We start from the raw sequence: 16,005 nt of genomic DNA, 5'->3' as shown, positions 1-16,005 counted from the left end.
ACAATACACCAAGCCAATGGCAAACAAAAGAAACCAGGCGTAGCAATACTTATATAAGACAAAGAAGACTTCAAGATGAGACAGGTAAAGAGAGGCAAAGAGGGGCAGTATATAATGATCAAAGAGACCCTCCACCAAGAAAACATAACACTTATAAATAGAAGTGCACCCAACACAGGAGCATCAAAGTACATAAAGCAACTATTAACAAACCTAAAAGGAGATATTAATAATAACACGATAATAGCAGGGGACCTCAACACTCCACTGACATCAATGGATAGATCATCCAGACAGAAAATCCACAAGGAAATAGTGGAATTAAATGAAAAGCTACATCCGCTGGATTAAATAGACATATACAGAACACTACAGTCAAAACCAGCAGAATACACATTCTTCTCAAGTGCGCACGGAACATTCTCAAGGATAGAACATATGTTGGGAAACAAGGCAAGCCTCAATAAATTTAAGAAGATTTAAGTAGTTACAAGCATTTTTTTGGATCAAATGCTATGAAGCTAGAAATTAATTACAAGAAAAAGCTGAGAAAGGGACAAAGATGTGCAGACTAAACAACATGCTATTGAACAACCAATGGATCACCAAAGAAATTAAAGGAGAAATCAAAAAGTATCAGGAGACAAATGAAAATGAAAACATACCATACCAACTGACGCGGGATGCAGCAAAAGCAGTACTAAGAAGTAAATTCACTGCAATACAGGCTCACCCTAACAAAGAAGAAAAACCCAAATAAACAATCTCAAACCACGCCTAACTGAATTAGAAAAAGAACAAAGCCCAAAGTCAGCAGAAGGACAGAAATAATAAAAATCAGAGCAGAAATAAACACAGTTTGAAACAAAAAAGGCATCAGAAAGGATCAATGAAATAAAGAGCTGGTTCTTTGAGAAGATAAACAAAACTGACAAATCCCTGGCCAGATTTACAAAGAAAAAGAGAGAGCTCAGACTAAATAAAATTAGAAACGAAAGAGGAGAAATTACAATGGATGCCACAGAAATACAAAGGAGTATAAGAGAATAATATGAAAAGTTATATGCCAACAAAATGGACAACCTAGAAGAAATGGATACATTCCTAGACACTTACAACCTTTCAAAGCTGAATCAAGGAGAAATAGACAATCTGAACAGACTAGTTACAAATACAGAGATTGAAACAGTAATAAAAAGCATCCCAAAAAATAAAAGCCTAGGATCAGACAACTTCCCTGGAGAATTCTACCAAACTTTCAAAGAGAATTTAATACCTATCCTTCTCAAGCTATTCCAAAAAATGAGGGAAGATGGAACGCTTCCTAACATTCTACAAGGCCAACATCACCCTGATACCAAAGCCTGACAAGGACAACACAAAAAAAGGAAAACTATAGGCCAATAATGCTGATGAACATAGATGCAAAAATCCTCAACAAAATATTGGCAACCCAAATACAGCAATACATCAAAAGGATCATACACCATGATCAAGAGGGATTTATACCAGGGACACAGGGATGGTTCAACATCCACAAATCAATGTGATACACCACATTAACAAAATGAGAAATAGAAACCACATGATCATCTCGATACAGAGAAAGCATTTGACAAGATCCAACAGCCATTTATGATAAAAACTCCTAACAAAATGGGGATAGAAGGGAATTATCTCAACATAATAAAGGCCATATATGACAAACCCACAGTCAACATCATACTCAATGGGGAAAAACTGAACACCATCCATCTGAGAACAGGAAGAAGACAGGACGCCCAATATCACTACTCTTATTCAACATAGTACTGGAGGTTTTGAAAGGCCAGAACAATTAAGCAAGAAAAAGGAATCCAAATAGGCAATGAAGAAGTGAAACTCTAGCTGTCTGCAGATGACGTATATAGATGATGACATATATAAAGAACAAAGCTGGAGGCATCACAGTCCCTGACTTCAAAACATACTACAATGCCACAGCAATCAAAACAGCACGGTACTGGTAGAAAAACAGGCACACGGATCAACGGAACAAAACTGAAAGCCCAGAAATAAAACTGCACACCTACAGGCAGCTCGTCTTCAACAAAGGTGTCAAGAACATACAATGGAGAAAAGATAGTCTCTTCAATAACTGTGTTGGGAAATCTAGACAATCACTTGCAAAAGTAGACCATTATCTCACACCATACACAAAAATAAACTCAAAATGGATCAAAGAGTTGAAGGTAAGTCCTGAAACCATAAAACTCCTGGAAGATAATATAGGTAGTACACTCTTTCACATCAAACTTAAAAGGATCTTTTCAAATACCATGTCTTCTCAGACAAGGGCAACAAAAGAAAAAACAGACAAGTGGGACTTCATCAGACTAAACAGCTTCTGCAAGGCAAAAGACACTAGGGTCAAAACCAAAAGACAACCCACCAATTGAGAGGAAATATTTGCAAATCATACATCAGACAAGGGGTTAATCTCCATAATATATAAGGCACTCACGACTGAACAACAAAAAAACAAACAGCCCGATCAAAAAATGGGCAGAGGATATAAACAGACATTTTTCCAAAGAAGATACAGAGATGGCCAATAAGCACATGAAAAGATGTTCAGCATCACTAATTATCAGGGAAGTGCATATCAAAACTACACTAGTGTAGATACCATCTGTTAAAATGGCTATAATCATTAAGACTAAAAATAACCAACAGTGGAGAGGGTGTGGAGAAAAGGGAGCCCTCATATACTGCTGGTGGGAATACAAACTGGTACAGCCATTATGGAAAACAGTACAGAGATTCCTCAAAAAACTAAAAATAGAAATAGCATATGACCCAGCTACCCCACTACTGGGTATCTACCCAAACCACCTGAAATCAACAATCCAAAGTGACACATGCATTCCTATGTTCATTGAAGCACTGTTCACTACAGCTAAGACACAGAAGCAATCCAAGTGCCCAGTGACTGATAATTTGATAAAGAAGATGTGGTATATATATATATATATATATATATACACAATGGAATACTACTCAGCCAGAAAAAAGGCAAAATCCCATTTACAACAACATGCATGGACCTGGAGGGTATTATGCTAAGCGAAATAAGCCAGACTGAGAAAGACAAACACCATATGATTTCACTCATACGCAGAATATAAACAAACACATGGACAAAGAAAACAGTTCAGTCACTACCAGGGGAAAGAGAGTAGGGGGTCAGGGGAATGAGAGTTGGGGGTGGGCACAGGAGGTGAAGGGGGGCACCTATATGGTGACAGACAAGAAATAATGTACAACTGAAATTTCACAATCATATAAACTAATAAGAACTCAGTAAAATTAAAAAAATGTTTTGAGAAAAACTTACAAAGGCAGGATATATAACTAAATATTTAGCATTATCTAAATTAGTAAAATGGTCTGAATTAATCAAGATACATACGTTTAAAAATCATTAGCAACACTAGCTATCTGTCGTGTTGAGGATTACAGCAAATTTATTTCCCTCTTAATATTCTTCTATAGGATTTTACATTTCTACAAAGAACTTTTTTTTTCACAAAAGTTTCTTTTTAAATCTGCTCTAGATAGGCATTTGTCCTATTTAGTTTAATTACAGTATCACTCCTTTGCCTTTTCTCTGTTCATTTGTGGACTCATGACCATGTAACTATCTACAAGAACCTTTAATTAGGAATTCTACATTATTTCCCAGAAGACTAGTGAGGAGCAGAGTTCTCCTAGGAGATGTTAAACACTCATGAATAAAAAGAGAAAAGTCCACTTGTGCTTTTAAGGTGAACGCACCATAAAGAACACATCTGTCCAGAGCATTCTGGGTCGTAAACAGGGTGAGAGGACGAGCAATATTGAAAACCCGCAGATTCTCAGAGGTAGGGCTCCAAATTTCTCAATAGCAGTCTCGTCAGCACTCACTGTCTTATATACTCCAGATACAAACGTCCTTACTTTAGAAGTGACAGAAGGTAAAAGATTGTTTATTCACTCATTCTTTCATTCTACGAGTATTTACTAAACACAAAATATAACTAAAAAAAACCAGATCCACCAAGTCCACAAATACAAAATAAAGTTCACAATGTTGACAGCTACTTCATCAAGCAGTGACTACGATTTATATAGTCCAAACTTGAAATTCTAATAACAGACGCAAAAGGTGTGTTTATACCTCTTCCATTTTGACTTGAGTAAATGTTTAAATCATTTGCTCACTGGTGCTCTGCTATGGTCTGAATGTTTGCATCCCTCCTAAATTCATATGTTGAAATCCTAATCTCCAAAGTGATGTTTTAAGAGGTGGGGCCTTTGTGAGGTGATTAGGTCAAGAGGACTCTGGGAATGGGATTAGTGCCCTTACAAAAGATGCCCCAGAGAGATCCCTATCTTTCTCCCACCATGTGGACACAGGAAGAAGTTAGCAGTCTGTAGTTAAAAGGGACTTAGTATCTAGATGAAGTCCCACACATGATGCAGGGATCAAGGGTCTTAAATATTCCTTAACATTGCAAATTAGTGCCTGAGATAGGACAAGATCCCCTATCATCTGACTCCTAGTTTAAGGTCTATTTTATAACATCAAACTGAGGAATCTGTCTCTTACAACCCTGACCACAACCAAGGATTTTATTTATTTGCACCTAGTTTCTTCGGAAGTCCAAATGGGTGGTCCTGAGACAAATGCTGGGATGCTGCTATGGTCTGAAGGTTTGTGTGCCTGCCAAATTCATATGTTGAAATCCTAATTCCCAAGGCGATGCTATTAGGAAGTGGGGCCTTTGGAAGATGACCAGGTCTTGAGGAAGGAGCCCTCATGATTGGGATCAGTGCCCTTATAAAAGAGGCCCCACAGAGCTCCCTAGTCCTTTCCACCACATGAGGAGACAGCAAGAGGTCAACAGTCTACAACCCAGAAGAGTGCTTTCACCAGAACCCAACCATGCTGGCACCCTGATCTTGGACTTCTAGCCTCCAAAAGTGTGAGAAATAAATTTCTGTTGTTTATAAGCCACTCACTTTGTGGTATTTTGTTAAAGGAATGAACAGACTAAGACATGCTCCATGAAGAGATCTCAGCAACCACACATTTGGATCAAAGTCCTCTATTTTCTCATAAGCTGGCTGGGGAGTAGGATTCTACTTCTTACTACAGGAAGAGCTTGATCAATACAACATACACAGAATCCACAAAAGCAAAACACATTTTGCTAAAAACCTTAAGATGCCAAATCCATGGTCAAGTGGATGCTTCCAGGCATTAATCAGCACACCAACATAAAGGTGGTTAAATGGTCTGGTCCTAATAATCAACTCTTATTCAGCTGCACTGACAAATGTGTCTTAATCTCTCTAAATATGCTCTGAATCCAAAAAAATAAGGAGCACTGCAGAAGGGCAGAAAACAAAGTGCAATCACAGAGGTAGTAAATGAGAAAGAGCTGCCTGCTGCATTAGTAATTTGTGAACCTAAAATAAAACAGTAGATTCTAGAGTGTCATATCATGCCTACCACTTGCCATACTATCCCAGAATAACAGACTGGGTAAAAAGAAAACATATAAAGAAGGGTGAGCAAAAGGAAGCCCTCCAAATTTAAAACCACAAACCATGATGCTGTCATGGAAACTCCTCTTTCCAGGTGTCCCTTTGGGAAGAGTTGGCTGGCTCCACTTTTGTGCAGGTGCTATGACAGAGAAAGAGAGGAAGGCGGCCAGTAGCTTACACTGTGCCTGAGAATGTAAAAAGCACTGTAAGCAACATAGGGAACAAGAAAAAAATTATGACTTAGTCTACTGAGGAATTTGGGATCTAGTTGAGAGAAGATAAGCATAAGCACCCACACAGTTTTCTTACTCAAAATTCTAACAGCAGCAGAAAAGAGAAATCAAGAAGGACTATAATTTCCTAAATGAAGTATTCAAACACAAACAAGATTTTTTAAACCTTTGAAGAATGTCCAGATTTATATCTGGGTCAATAATATTTCTATAAAAATGACTGAGCATGAATGTTGTCTGATATTCTAGAGATTCATTTCAAGTTAAATAAAGGCATATTTGGTGCTTGACCTTGGTGAAACCAAGATACTTCCCTGTTATTGGCCCTGGTTTAATTTTACCATTTAACTTTACAAATGCACCAATTATAAAAATTCAACTCAGGACATTTGAAAAATGTTCACTGTTGTGGGCTATTTAAAACACAGCAATCAAATTTATATTAAAAAAATACAGATATTTAAGAAATTCTTAAGTTGTTAATTTTGTTTCCTTTTATCTTTAGAACAGAGCAGAATTATATGAGCACACTGCATGTAAGCATGTGTAACATCCTAGAGAATCAATGAGGAGAAGTGTACAATGTGAAGAGAAAATGTCAGGGAAGTCTCCTCCAAAGAGGTTACAGATGAATGGAGTCTTGGGAGCTGAGCAGCACTTTGTCAGGAGGCCATTTGGTAGGGGGCCATTCTGGATGAAAGGAGTAAATGTTAAGATTCAAACTGATTCAACGGACAAAATTACATTAGGTAAAGAAGCCTATAAGAACCTTCCAGAGAGAGAGAAGAAGAGGACAAAACGAAGAGACCTCCAACAAAATGATGGGGCCAGAAGGCTGAAAAGGTAGAATGGGGCCAAATGAGGAAGCGATTTATATACCACATCATCTAAAAACTTTTTAAAATAAAAAATTTTTGAGCTACATTTCTAACATATGTAATTTACTGATAAATTAATATGTGTATTACCAGCAAAAATATTTTGTGTTCATTATGAAATATACACAAAAATCCCCAGAAATTTAGAAGAATAACAGTACATATAAACGCCACTATTTTCTTCCCATGTCCTGGACACTATTTTGCAATGTACGTTTTAAGACATTTGGGTTAAACTACCTGTTTTGCTAACTCCTATCAGAAAGAAGTCCTTCAAATCAATAATTCCAAAACCAGTCATCGGTTCTTGGCAGACATCCCGCCATCATTTAATTGGCTTCTAGTCACTAATCATATATAGTAAAGCAAATCATTCGGTGACTTGCATATACATTTTGCAACCACTTTAATTTTGTAAGGTTGGACAAAGAAATTACCTTGTTCAAAGTAAGCCACTGGGAGTGTATGCTACAAAAAAATTGGAGGGGCAGTGGTAGTTGGCTGATTGTTGGTTGTTCTAACTTGCAGCTAGCTTTATTTTATTGTTCCTACCTTTATTCTCTCTTTGTTCTGATTCTTTGGCTTATTTACTTTCAGTTATCCCAATATATTTACATTTTTGGTAAACAGGTTTTATGTCCAGGCATAGAATAGATAAGTAATAAAATTATATTGTAAGTAACAGGAACGAAGATTTTTTTTTAATATTTATAACAACAGAATAGAAGCTGCTGACATTACTGAATGTTTTTCAGGGCACCAAACACTAGGCAGAGCTTTTCATATATATTCTCTTGTGTCATCCTTTCACAAATGTATAGGTTATATATCAAAATAGACGTAGAAAGGTTAAATAACTTGCCCAAAGTTACACAGGAACCTAAAGCCGAAACAAGAACAGGAACTCCTATTTCTCCTTGACAGGCAATGTGAATTGAGTCTTGAGGATGATTAGGATTTTGCCAAGAAGACAAAGAATAAAAGGGCATCCTAAGTAAAAGGAACAGTATATATAAGAGATGTATATAAAAACAGGTTTCTCACATCATACATACACACACAAACAGTAACTATGTGAGGTGATGGATGTGTTAACCAACCTTATTGTGGTAATGAATTTGCAATATATATGTACATCAAATCACCAGGCTGTACACTATAAACTTACACAATGTTATGTCAATTATATCTCAATAAAACTGAAAAAAGTAAATAAAAACATGGTTTCTTCAAGGGTTAGCAAATTTGTTCAGTATGGCTTAAAGGTAAGGAATACATAGAAAAACAGAGTAAGATAAAGCTGGAGAGGTAGACAAAGTCCAGATCTGTCTGTCCAATAAGGTAGCTACTAGCCACATGTGAATTATTTAAAGTTGAAATTTTAAATTAAAATCCTCAGTCATAATAGCTACATTTTAACTCCTCAATAGCCACCTGTGGCTAGTTTCTACGACCAATTTGGAAAGCACAGATATAAAACATTTCCATCATTGCAGAAAGTTCACTAGACAGAACTAGTCTAGACTATGAAGGTCCTTATGTGCTATATCATTGGAATTTCTCTGATAGATGATGGTAGGCCATGAAAAGATTTAACAGTTTAACAGAAGTGATACTGTTAGAGCTTCATTTAGGACTGACAACTAAAGTGAATGGACTAGCTGGCGGGAGGGGACTGGAGAAGATATAAGGAATGGGTCTATCAGTAGGGAAACCAGAGAGAAAACAAAAACAAATCTTAAAACCAAATAAATAAAATGATCACGTAGATATTTTAATGAAGAGATTATGCAACACTTTTCAATTTTTAAAAAATTTTCCAAATCTCTTATAACGAAAAATACTGTTTTTACAGTGAGAGTTCGCTGAGGGAGTGTGAAAGATGCTATTACAACAGTTCTAGAAAGAATGGCAGTTAACACTAAGGAAATGACATGGGGAAACAGTGGAGGGCACAATTTTGAAATATTTGAGAGGAAGAATCTATAGATATTGTCGTCTGATTAGACTGTGAGTCACATATTCCAAATAATTCCGCAACCACTCCATAAGACAGGTAGACCTGACATCACTACCCTCAATTTAAGAGGTAAAGCAACCAAGCTTGAAGGGTTTAGATGAAATGCCCCAGTCATACGGTTAGTGAAGGAAGAATTCAAGACAGATGGCTCATCTAAATGCTAGACTACTTCCACTTGGCTTAATAGCCCATCCTACTCATCAACTATTGCTCTCAGTCATCCTTTTTCTTCTTCTCCCTAAAGCCTCCCAGTACACAGTTGTATATTCTAGTTGCAGGTCCTTCCAGGTGTGCTATGTGGGATGCCCACCAAAGCACGGGTTGATGAGCAGTGCTAGGTCCGTGCCCAGGATCTGAACCGATGAAACCCTAGGTCACCGAAGCAGAGCACATGAACTTAACCAGTTGGTCATGGGGCCAGCCCTACAGTCATCATTTTGCTGTTTCTAAATATCAAATACACCCTCTTCAAAGATCAAAGCTCTGAAGTCACTGAAAATATTCAGAGACACTTAAACTTATTGTAAGCTCTGCGAGCAACACCCAAAGGAGTTTCAAAAATATTGATACTGTTATAAATGTCCTCTTAATATTTAAAAAAAACCTTTCACATTAAGATTATGGTTCTCATCTTTATAGAAAGCAATGTATGACAAAACTATGAAAACATTTCATAAGAATAAACCACCTTTTTCAATCATTCTAAGTATTCAGTTAGAAAATAAACACACACATCATCTTTCATATTCACAAAACCTTGATACACAGGTTGTGCACTTTTAATAATTATGATACAGAAAACAACAGTAACAAAATATTCTGTACGACATTAAGAATTTTGATTTTCAGCAGTCTAACAAGAAAAACTTGATGATGGTTTGCAAATGAAAAAAGAAACTGTCAAATTTCCACTCCTGTCTACAACAAAGAATGATTCCTCCTGATCTGTCTCTACGAATTGCTGACAGTAGAACAGAAGAAATAAAGGAACCCATAGCAGCCATAAGACCAGTTCTCCTCTGGATGCTTTCACAAATACAAATTAAGATTTTTTGCTACATAACATCCTTATCCAGACCAACTACCAATATGTAGGAATTTGGCTAGATGATAGGTTTTACATAGTTGGTGACATTAATTAAAAGTAAATGAAAAGCAAGTGCAAGTACCATGACCAAAAATCTTTCTCTAACCCAGTCCCACAGTTAATAAATCAGTTTTGTCTACACTGAATCAACTTAGTTCTCTCCTTCCCATGACCTACCAAATTCCAGATAGTACTTAGTAGGATAACCACCTAAACTAGCTATACAGCCTTTATATGTGAAAATGCCACACTGTGGGGGAGAATCCCAAGCAGTGTGCACACTGCTCTTTCTGGTCCACTCAGAAAACCAGCATATGCCCGAGAGGACAACTTTCAGCACACAAGAGGGCTAAAAGTAAACGACTCACGAGGACAAACGAAAGCTACCAAGAGAAAATGCAATCTATCTAGGCTTCATGACATGACACCAAAAAATTTGAGAAAAGAACACACTACAGTTGAGACTAGACTAAACAAGTAATCAAAACACACACACGAACTATGCATTCTAGCTTATATGAGGAGAACCAAATAGTACAATTAAAGATACTTAAATTTAGTAATTCTACATCTCAGAATTTTTTCTAAAGAAACCAATATATAAGCATATATAACCACAAAGATATTTAGCATCTTATTTTTTAAAAAATAAAAAATTAGAAAAATCTAGATGACCAAATATTGGAAACTGAGTAAATAAATTATGGCAATTATTATAATTGCATACCACGACACTATTAAGAATAATGTTGTAAAAACAATCATTTAATAGCATTCAAAGATGTTTAGATCATATATTTGCTTTAAAAAGTTATAAAACAGGTCATATATAAGTTTTAAGAAATTAGCCAAAAAGTTTACATATCTATCTATATGTTGAAAAAGCTTATCCAAGAATACACAAAATGTCAGTGACAGTTACATAACTGGGTGGCGAGACTAATCAACTTAATTTTTCAAAAATAGATATGTTACTTGGGTAATAAGGCAAAACATGTTAGCTTAAATTAATTAGTGATGAGGAAATTATATAAAAAGAAATAATCAAACAGCAAGAACAAGAAATGAACTTTGCGTAGCTCTGGATGTGGTAAAAACTTTTGGGACTATTTCATATGTTATTGTTTGTTATCAGAAACAGAATGCGCTGAATCAGTGAAATTAGGCAAAGGTGACTGAATCCTTAGAGCTCCCTTAAATCTAACACTTATTCCAGTACAAACCCCAACTCTCTAAATAAGTCTCCTTATTTCTAACATGGAACAAGTGAATTTCTGTTTCTGACAACCAAAAGAACTAAACATATCCTTGGGAATTTTGCTGCACTCAGTCCTAGACTAACTTTTTATACTTGGGGTATCATGACTCCTTTGAAAACTGATAAAATACAACAGTATTTATTCTTTCTTAGATTATCCCTACTTCTTGAGTCAACTACTCTTCAGCCTAAAATGAAATTATCTACAATTATAAAATTGAAGACTTCTGAAGAAACAGCTATGTTTCTTCTGGTGTTACAAAAGTTAATTATTTCATCTGCTTCTTCTTTTTCAATATTTGTGTGTGAAAACATACCTTTAACACCTGCATATGTTTCTGCACTAACACTAGCATATGTCTCACATCTCAAAGAAAGAATTGACATATTTTTATTTCTTTTGTATGCCTTATAGCATACCAGAAAGAAAGCTCCCAATAAGTCTATTACCTAAATTCTCAGGTAGGACGCTAATCTATACTCTATTAGGCAATAAAAAGGAAAGAAAATCCACAACTATGTCTAAAAATATGTAGTAAGAACTTTTTTTTTACATTATTTAAGCAAAAACAAAACTCCCACTGGTAAGAATATTTCTACCCAACTCAACCAACCGTAAGTATTTAAAAAAAAATACAGATATATTTACCTGCCCCAAACTTTTCCACATCGAGCCCAAGGTGTTGATATTACCAAAACTATATGTATATTAAAGCTACTGTATATGAAAATTAAGGAATATCTATGAAATATTCCTAAATATACTCACAGAAAGATAGCTGTTAATGTCCACATCATCAGTGATAGTTTGACGCTCTCCTTTATAGTTAATTTTCCGAAATCTTCGTCGAGACTGTCTGGCAGGAATCTCTCTATGTAGAAAATCTTCATTATCTTTGGAATTCTCTACCTGAAACACATGTTCACATTCCTGATTAAACATCCAACTTTTCCATATTACTGACAGTCTATGGAGTCTTAACAGGCTCATAAGGAGGCTTCATTTACTTCTTGCAAGAAACTGCCTCAAGAAAACAGTGTGCATAGGACAGTGCTCATGAGTTCAAAAAGTTTAAAGGTGACGTTATTACAAAGATCCAGACCACAGTTTCCTTCCAGGAAATAGTCTCTCTCGCTCACATAAACACACATCCTCTAAGTAAAGTCACTTACCAGAAATGAAGGTTGTTAACTACACCTACACATTCAATAATTACAAGTTCTCAGTTAGTCCAATTACAAACTGCCTGATTATATACCTATTTTATTGAACAAAAAATCATGGTTATAATTTCAGTGAAGTGCTAAACGGTAAAACAAAAATGCTTCAGTTTATAGATGAACAAAGTAAAATCCAAAGAGATTAGTGACTTTCCAGTCTCACTGGAAACAACAGTGATACTTATTAAAGGTGAATTAGAATACAGGTCTGCCTTCAAAGCTTACGCTATCGATATAAGACCACACTGCCCTTCTAATTAACTAAACTATAATTTAAAAAATTATTTTTACAAAGGCATACTGATATGTTCTAAAGTATACCTTATAATTTACCTCACATCCAATAAACAAATGATAGTTTCAGTTTTTCCTCACAACTACTTTTCCTGCTAATGTCACATCTCTTGTTAATATCAAAAATTCCCAGTCACCCAAGTATGAAATTCCATCAACATTCCCAACTCCCCTGCTTGTCTTCCAAATCTTATCTTCAATCATTTTTCAAGATTTCTCAGTCCTTGTTTTTACAAATCTTCTCACAATGGCTTTTCCTTCATTCTCATTACCACCGTCCCTTATTCAAGCCTTAATCACTTCAGTCCTAAACTATAGCAATTCTGCTGCTTCAGGAATGCTCTTCCCCAATTCCATTCTGCATGGTCAAATAAATCACCTAGATAAATTATCATCACACCAGGTTTCCTGTTCAAAATGCTACAATGGACCTCTAACAGTTACCAAATAAATTTTAAACTATTACATTTGATATTTAAAGCCACATATGCTCCATCCCCAAAATATTTTTACCAGTTTATTTTATACGTGTAAGCCTGGAAAACTTGCTCCCTTATCCTCCTCTCTACAAAAAAACCCTCTCACATAAAAGGTCTAATAAGATATGCAAAATTTCCTAATGATTTCTCAGAAAGTTGATAAGAAAGAAGTTGTTCTGTTTCAGCTGTGAGAATTCAAGAGGAAGTAGCAGCCAAGTTAATGTGACCCAAGTCATGGGTCCCTATATATAAATAACTTATATTCTGCTAAGTAACTTTACTTTTATTTCCTCAATTTGTGTTATCCTATCCATTCTATCTTCACATGCTGAAACACCACCAATCATTTAAGACACATCTCAATTGCCATCTCTTCCATAAACACAAGAGACATTCCTTTCCTTAGACTGCATGACTGGTTGTGTGTATACAACCTAGACTTCTCATAAATAGGACATGCTCCCTACTGTCTTCAGGCCTTGGCATACGCTGCTGTTACTTCTGCCTAACTTCCTCCTTTGCCAATAACCTGACATCCTACACATACTTCACGACCCAGTTCAATCAATCCCTCCTCTGCCCCAGGAAGGTACTAATCCTTCTACAGCACTAAACATATCAACCATAATGATTAGATAAGCCACCTCACTACCAAGCTAACGAGCTCCCTAAGACAGGAAGTGCATTATATTATATTCATCGTTGTTCACTTAACATCCAAGAAGTTTTCCAAAGTGGGCATTACGTTAAATTCTTTCTCTCCAAATATGTTAGGTCCTTGGAAATATGTATAAGGTACTCAAGACATACATAGGCAGGCAGAATAAGTTACTGAATATTACTCTTGGGAAAGGTAAAATCCAGAAGACACAAGGGAATGGTTTCCTGCTCAATAATTATAAAATTTTGTGTAGGTAGCAAATACATGCTACCTTCTTGAGATTCAATTTCCTCTTCTAAAAAATGATGGGAGGATCATAGTATTTACTGAATCACTACACTAGGCCATGTACCAGAAACTCCATATCATTTAAAGCTCACAATGACCCTATTACATAGCTACTCTTTCTGTAGTAATAGATGGTACAGAGTCTCATAAAAAGTAATTCACACAAGTGAGTGTAAGGACTCAAAACCCAAGTGCAACTAAAAAGTTATCTCCTTCATACTGCCCTATCCCAAGGGATGAACTAGATATCTACTTTAGGTGAAATTCCAATATCATATGATTTTTAGATCTTTTAATATCTACCATTTATTGAGCAAAAGCAGAGATTTAAACAATAAAGGCTTTTCAAAATAGAGTAGTAAATTAAATTTAGGAAAGGAGTTTCTAAGCCTCAGAATTTGAAGAAAAGTACCAAATGAAAAGAAAAATTGAACAATGTATAAAGGATTAAGTGCCCTTAACAAAGTTCCCTCTGACTAAAACTGAAATGTGAGATTTAAAAAAATAAAACTTGGCAAACACGTACTGAATTGGCACAAAAGTAAGGAATCCAAAGGCCAAGAATGAAGTGAAAGCAAGAATACCAGGAGGTAGGATACCAACAATGCCCCTGATCTACCAGAGGATTTCTCAACTCTAGAGATGAAACCTTCCACTTTGATGTTTGTAGGGAGTGAGAGAGACAGGAAATAAAATAGAGAATCCACCAAAGATGGGGAATCCAATAGGAAACTTACTCACAAAGCTCAACCCAAATAGCTACACTCTCATTGTAAGGGGTGAGCAAAGTGTAAGCCCACTTTGCAGAAGGGGATAAGAAGAAAATTTGCTTGGAACTGAGAGAACTGGGGGGAAAAAGCAACCAAACAAAAACCTTCCTCTGAGAATTCAAACATAAGCTATCATGCAGGTCTGTAGTTTGAATTCATAAAACCTTAAGTACATAAGTAAATTTAAAGAAGTTCAGAACTGATAATGTACATATACAACTGCAAAAACAAATCTAAAATCTCTTTGCAAGAATGCAACTTTAACCCAAACCTCAAAGAATTCCCATACTTAAAGTTCAAGACATATGAACTCATAGACAAACACATAAAAAAATTTTTAAAAACCCCCAACCCACTACAACAAAACTCAACCACAGGAGCAAATAAGATAGGAGAAGCAATAATGGACAGAAAAAACACAGAAGAATCACACTTGCAAACATTCCTATTTACTGGAAGTATCAGAAAATATAAAGTTATAATAAAAAAACTTTCAAACAAAAAGAAACTTGAAAACAAACAAGAGATTATAAATAGCAACCAAGCAGGTGAAGATTGACCAGGACAAAAAAAAAATCCTCCCCAAGTGCCCTTCCTCCCCATTGCCAGACTGGTAGGCAGTGACTAACAAGCAAAAGCAGTCTACGTTTGGAAGACAGACAAGAACATGGAAAGATACCCTGTCTAAAACACAAGAGCACAGGGAAGGCCTAAAACTGAGGGTGGAGCAAGACGACTTTGAAAGATCTTCCAACAGACCAGACCCAAAACTAAGCACAAAGTTACCACCAGAGGAATTTGAAACCACTGGTGCACTGAAGGAAACCATAACAACAAAAGATCCAAACCTAGCTCAACCCTAGCAGAAGAGGTGGGTTCATCTCCAGGCCTAAACACTATCTACCCTCAGTCTTTATTGTCCTACACACCGTATCTAGCATTAAATCCAAAATAATGACTCATATAAAAATAAAAAGGGTAAAAAAAATCAAAAAACAAATACAAAGAACAATCCATGGCCAAGAGACAAATCAATCAACAGAGCAATCCATAAAAACTAGAGATGATCCAGATGCTAGAACTATCAGAGATTTAAAACAACCATGATTAATATGGCAAAGGCTCAGTGGAAAAGGTGAACAATATGAAAAGACAGATGGAGAATTTCAGCAGACATATGAAAAATATAAGAGTAAAATGAAAATGTTAGAAACAAAAAATGTGGTACTAGAGACTGAACAATGC

The 16,005-nt window shown here is 35.9% G+C and overlaps 1 protein-coding gene across 21 annotated transcripts in view; it reads right to left on the bottom strand.

Moving 5' to 3' along the window:
* RAPGEF6 (Rap guanine nucleotide exchange factor 6) overlaps positions 1-16,005 on the bottom strand; it is a 201,485-nt gene that overhangs the window by 117,273 nt on the left and 68,207 nt on the right. For all 21 annotated transcript variants that reach the window (XM_023616914.2, XM_070232665.1, XM_070232666.1 and 18 more), the window contains 1 exon segment: positions 11,817-11,957. In XM_023616914.2, coding sequence (XP_023472682.1) covers positions 11,817-11,957 — 141 coding nt within the window.

The sequence above is a fragment of the Equus caballus genome, chromosome 14, assembly GCF_041296265.1.
Source record: "Equus caballus isolate H_3958 breed thoroughbred chromosome 14, TB-T2T, whole genome shotgun sequence".
In the NCBI taxonomy this organism is placed as follows: domain Eukaryota; kingdom Metazoa; phylum Chordata; class Mammalia; order Perissodactyla; family Equidae; genus Equus; species Equus caballus.
This window is presented reverse-complemented; position numbering and strand designations above follow the sequence as displayed.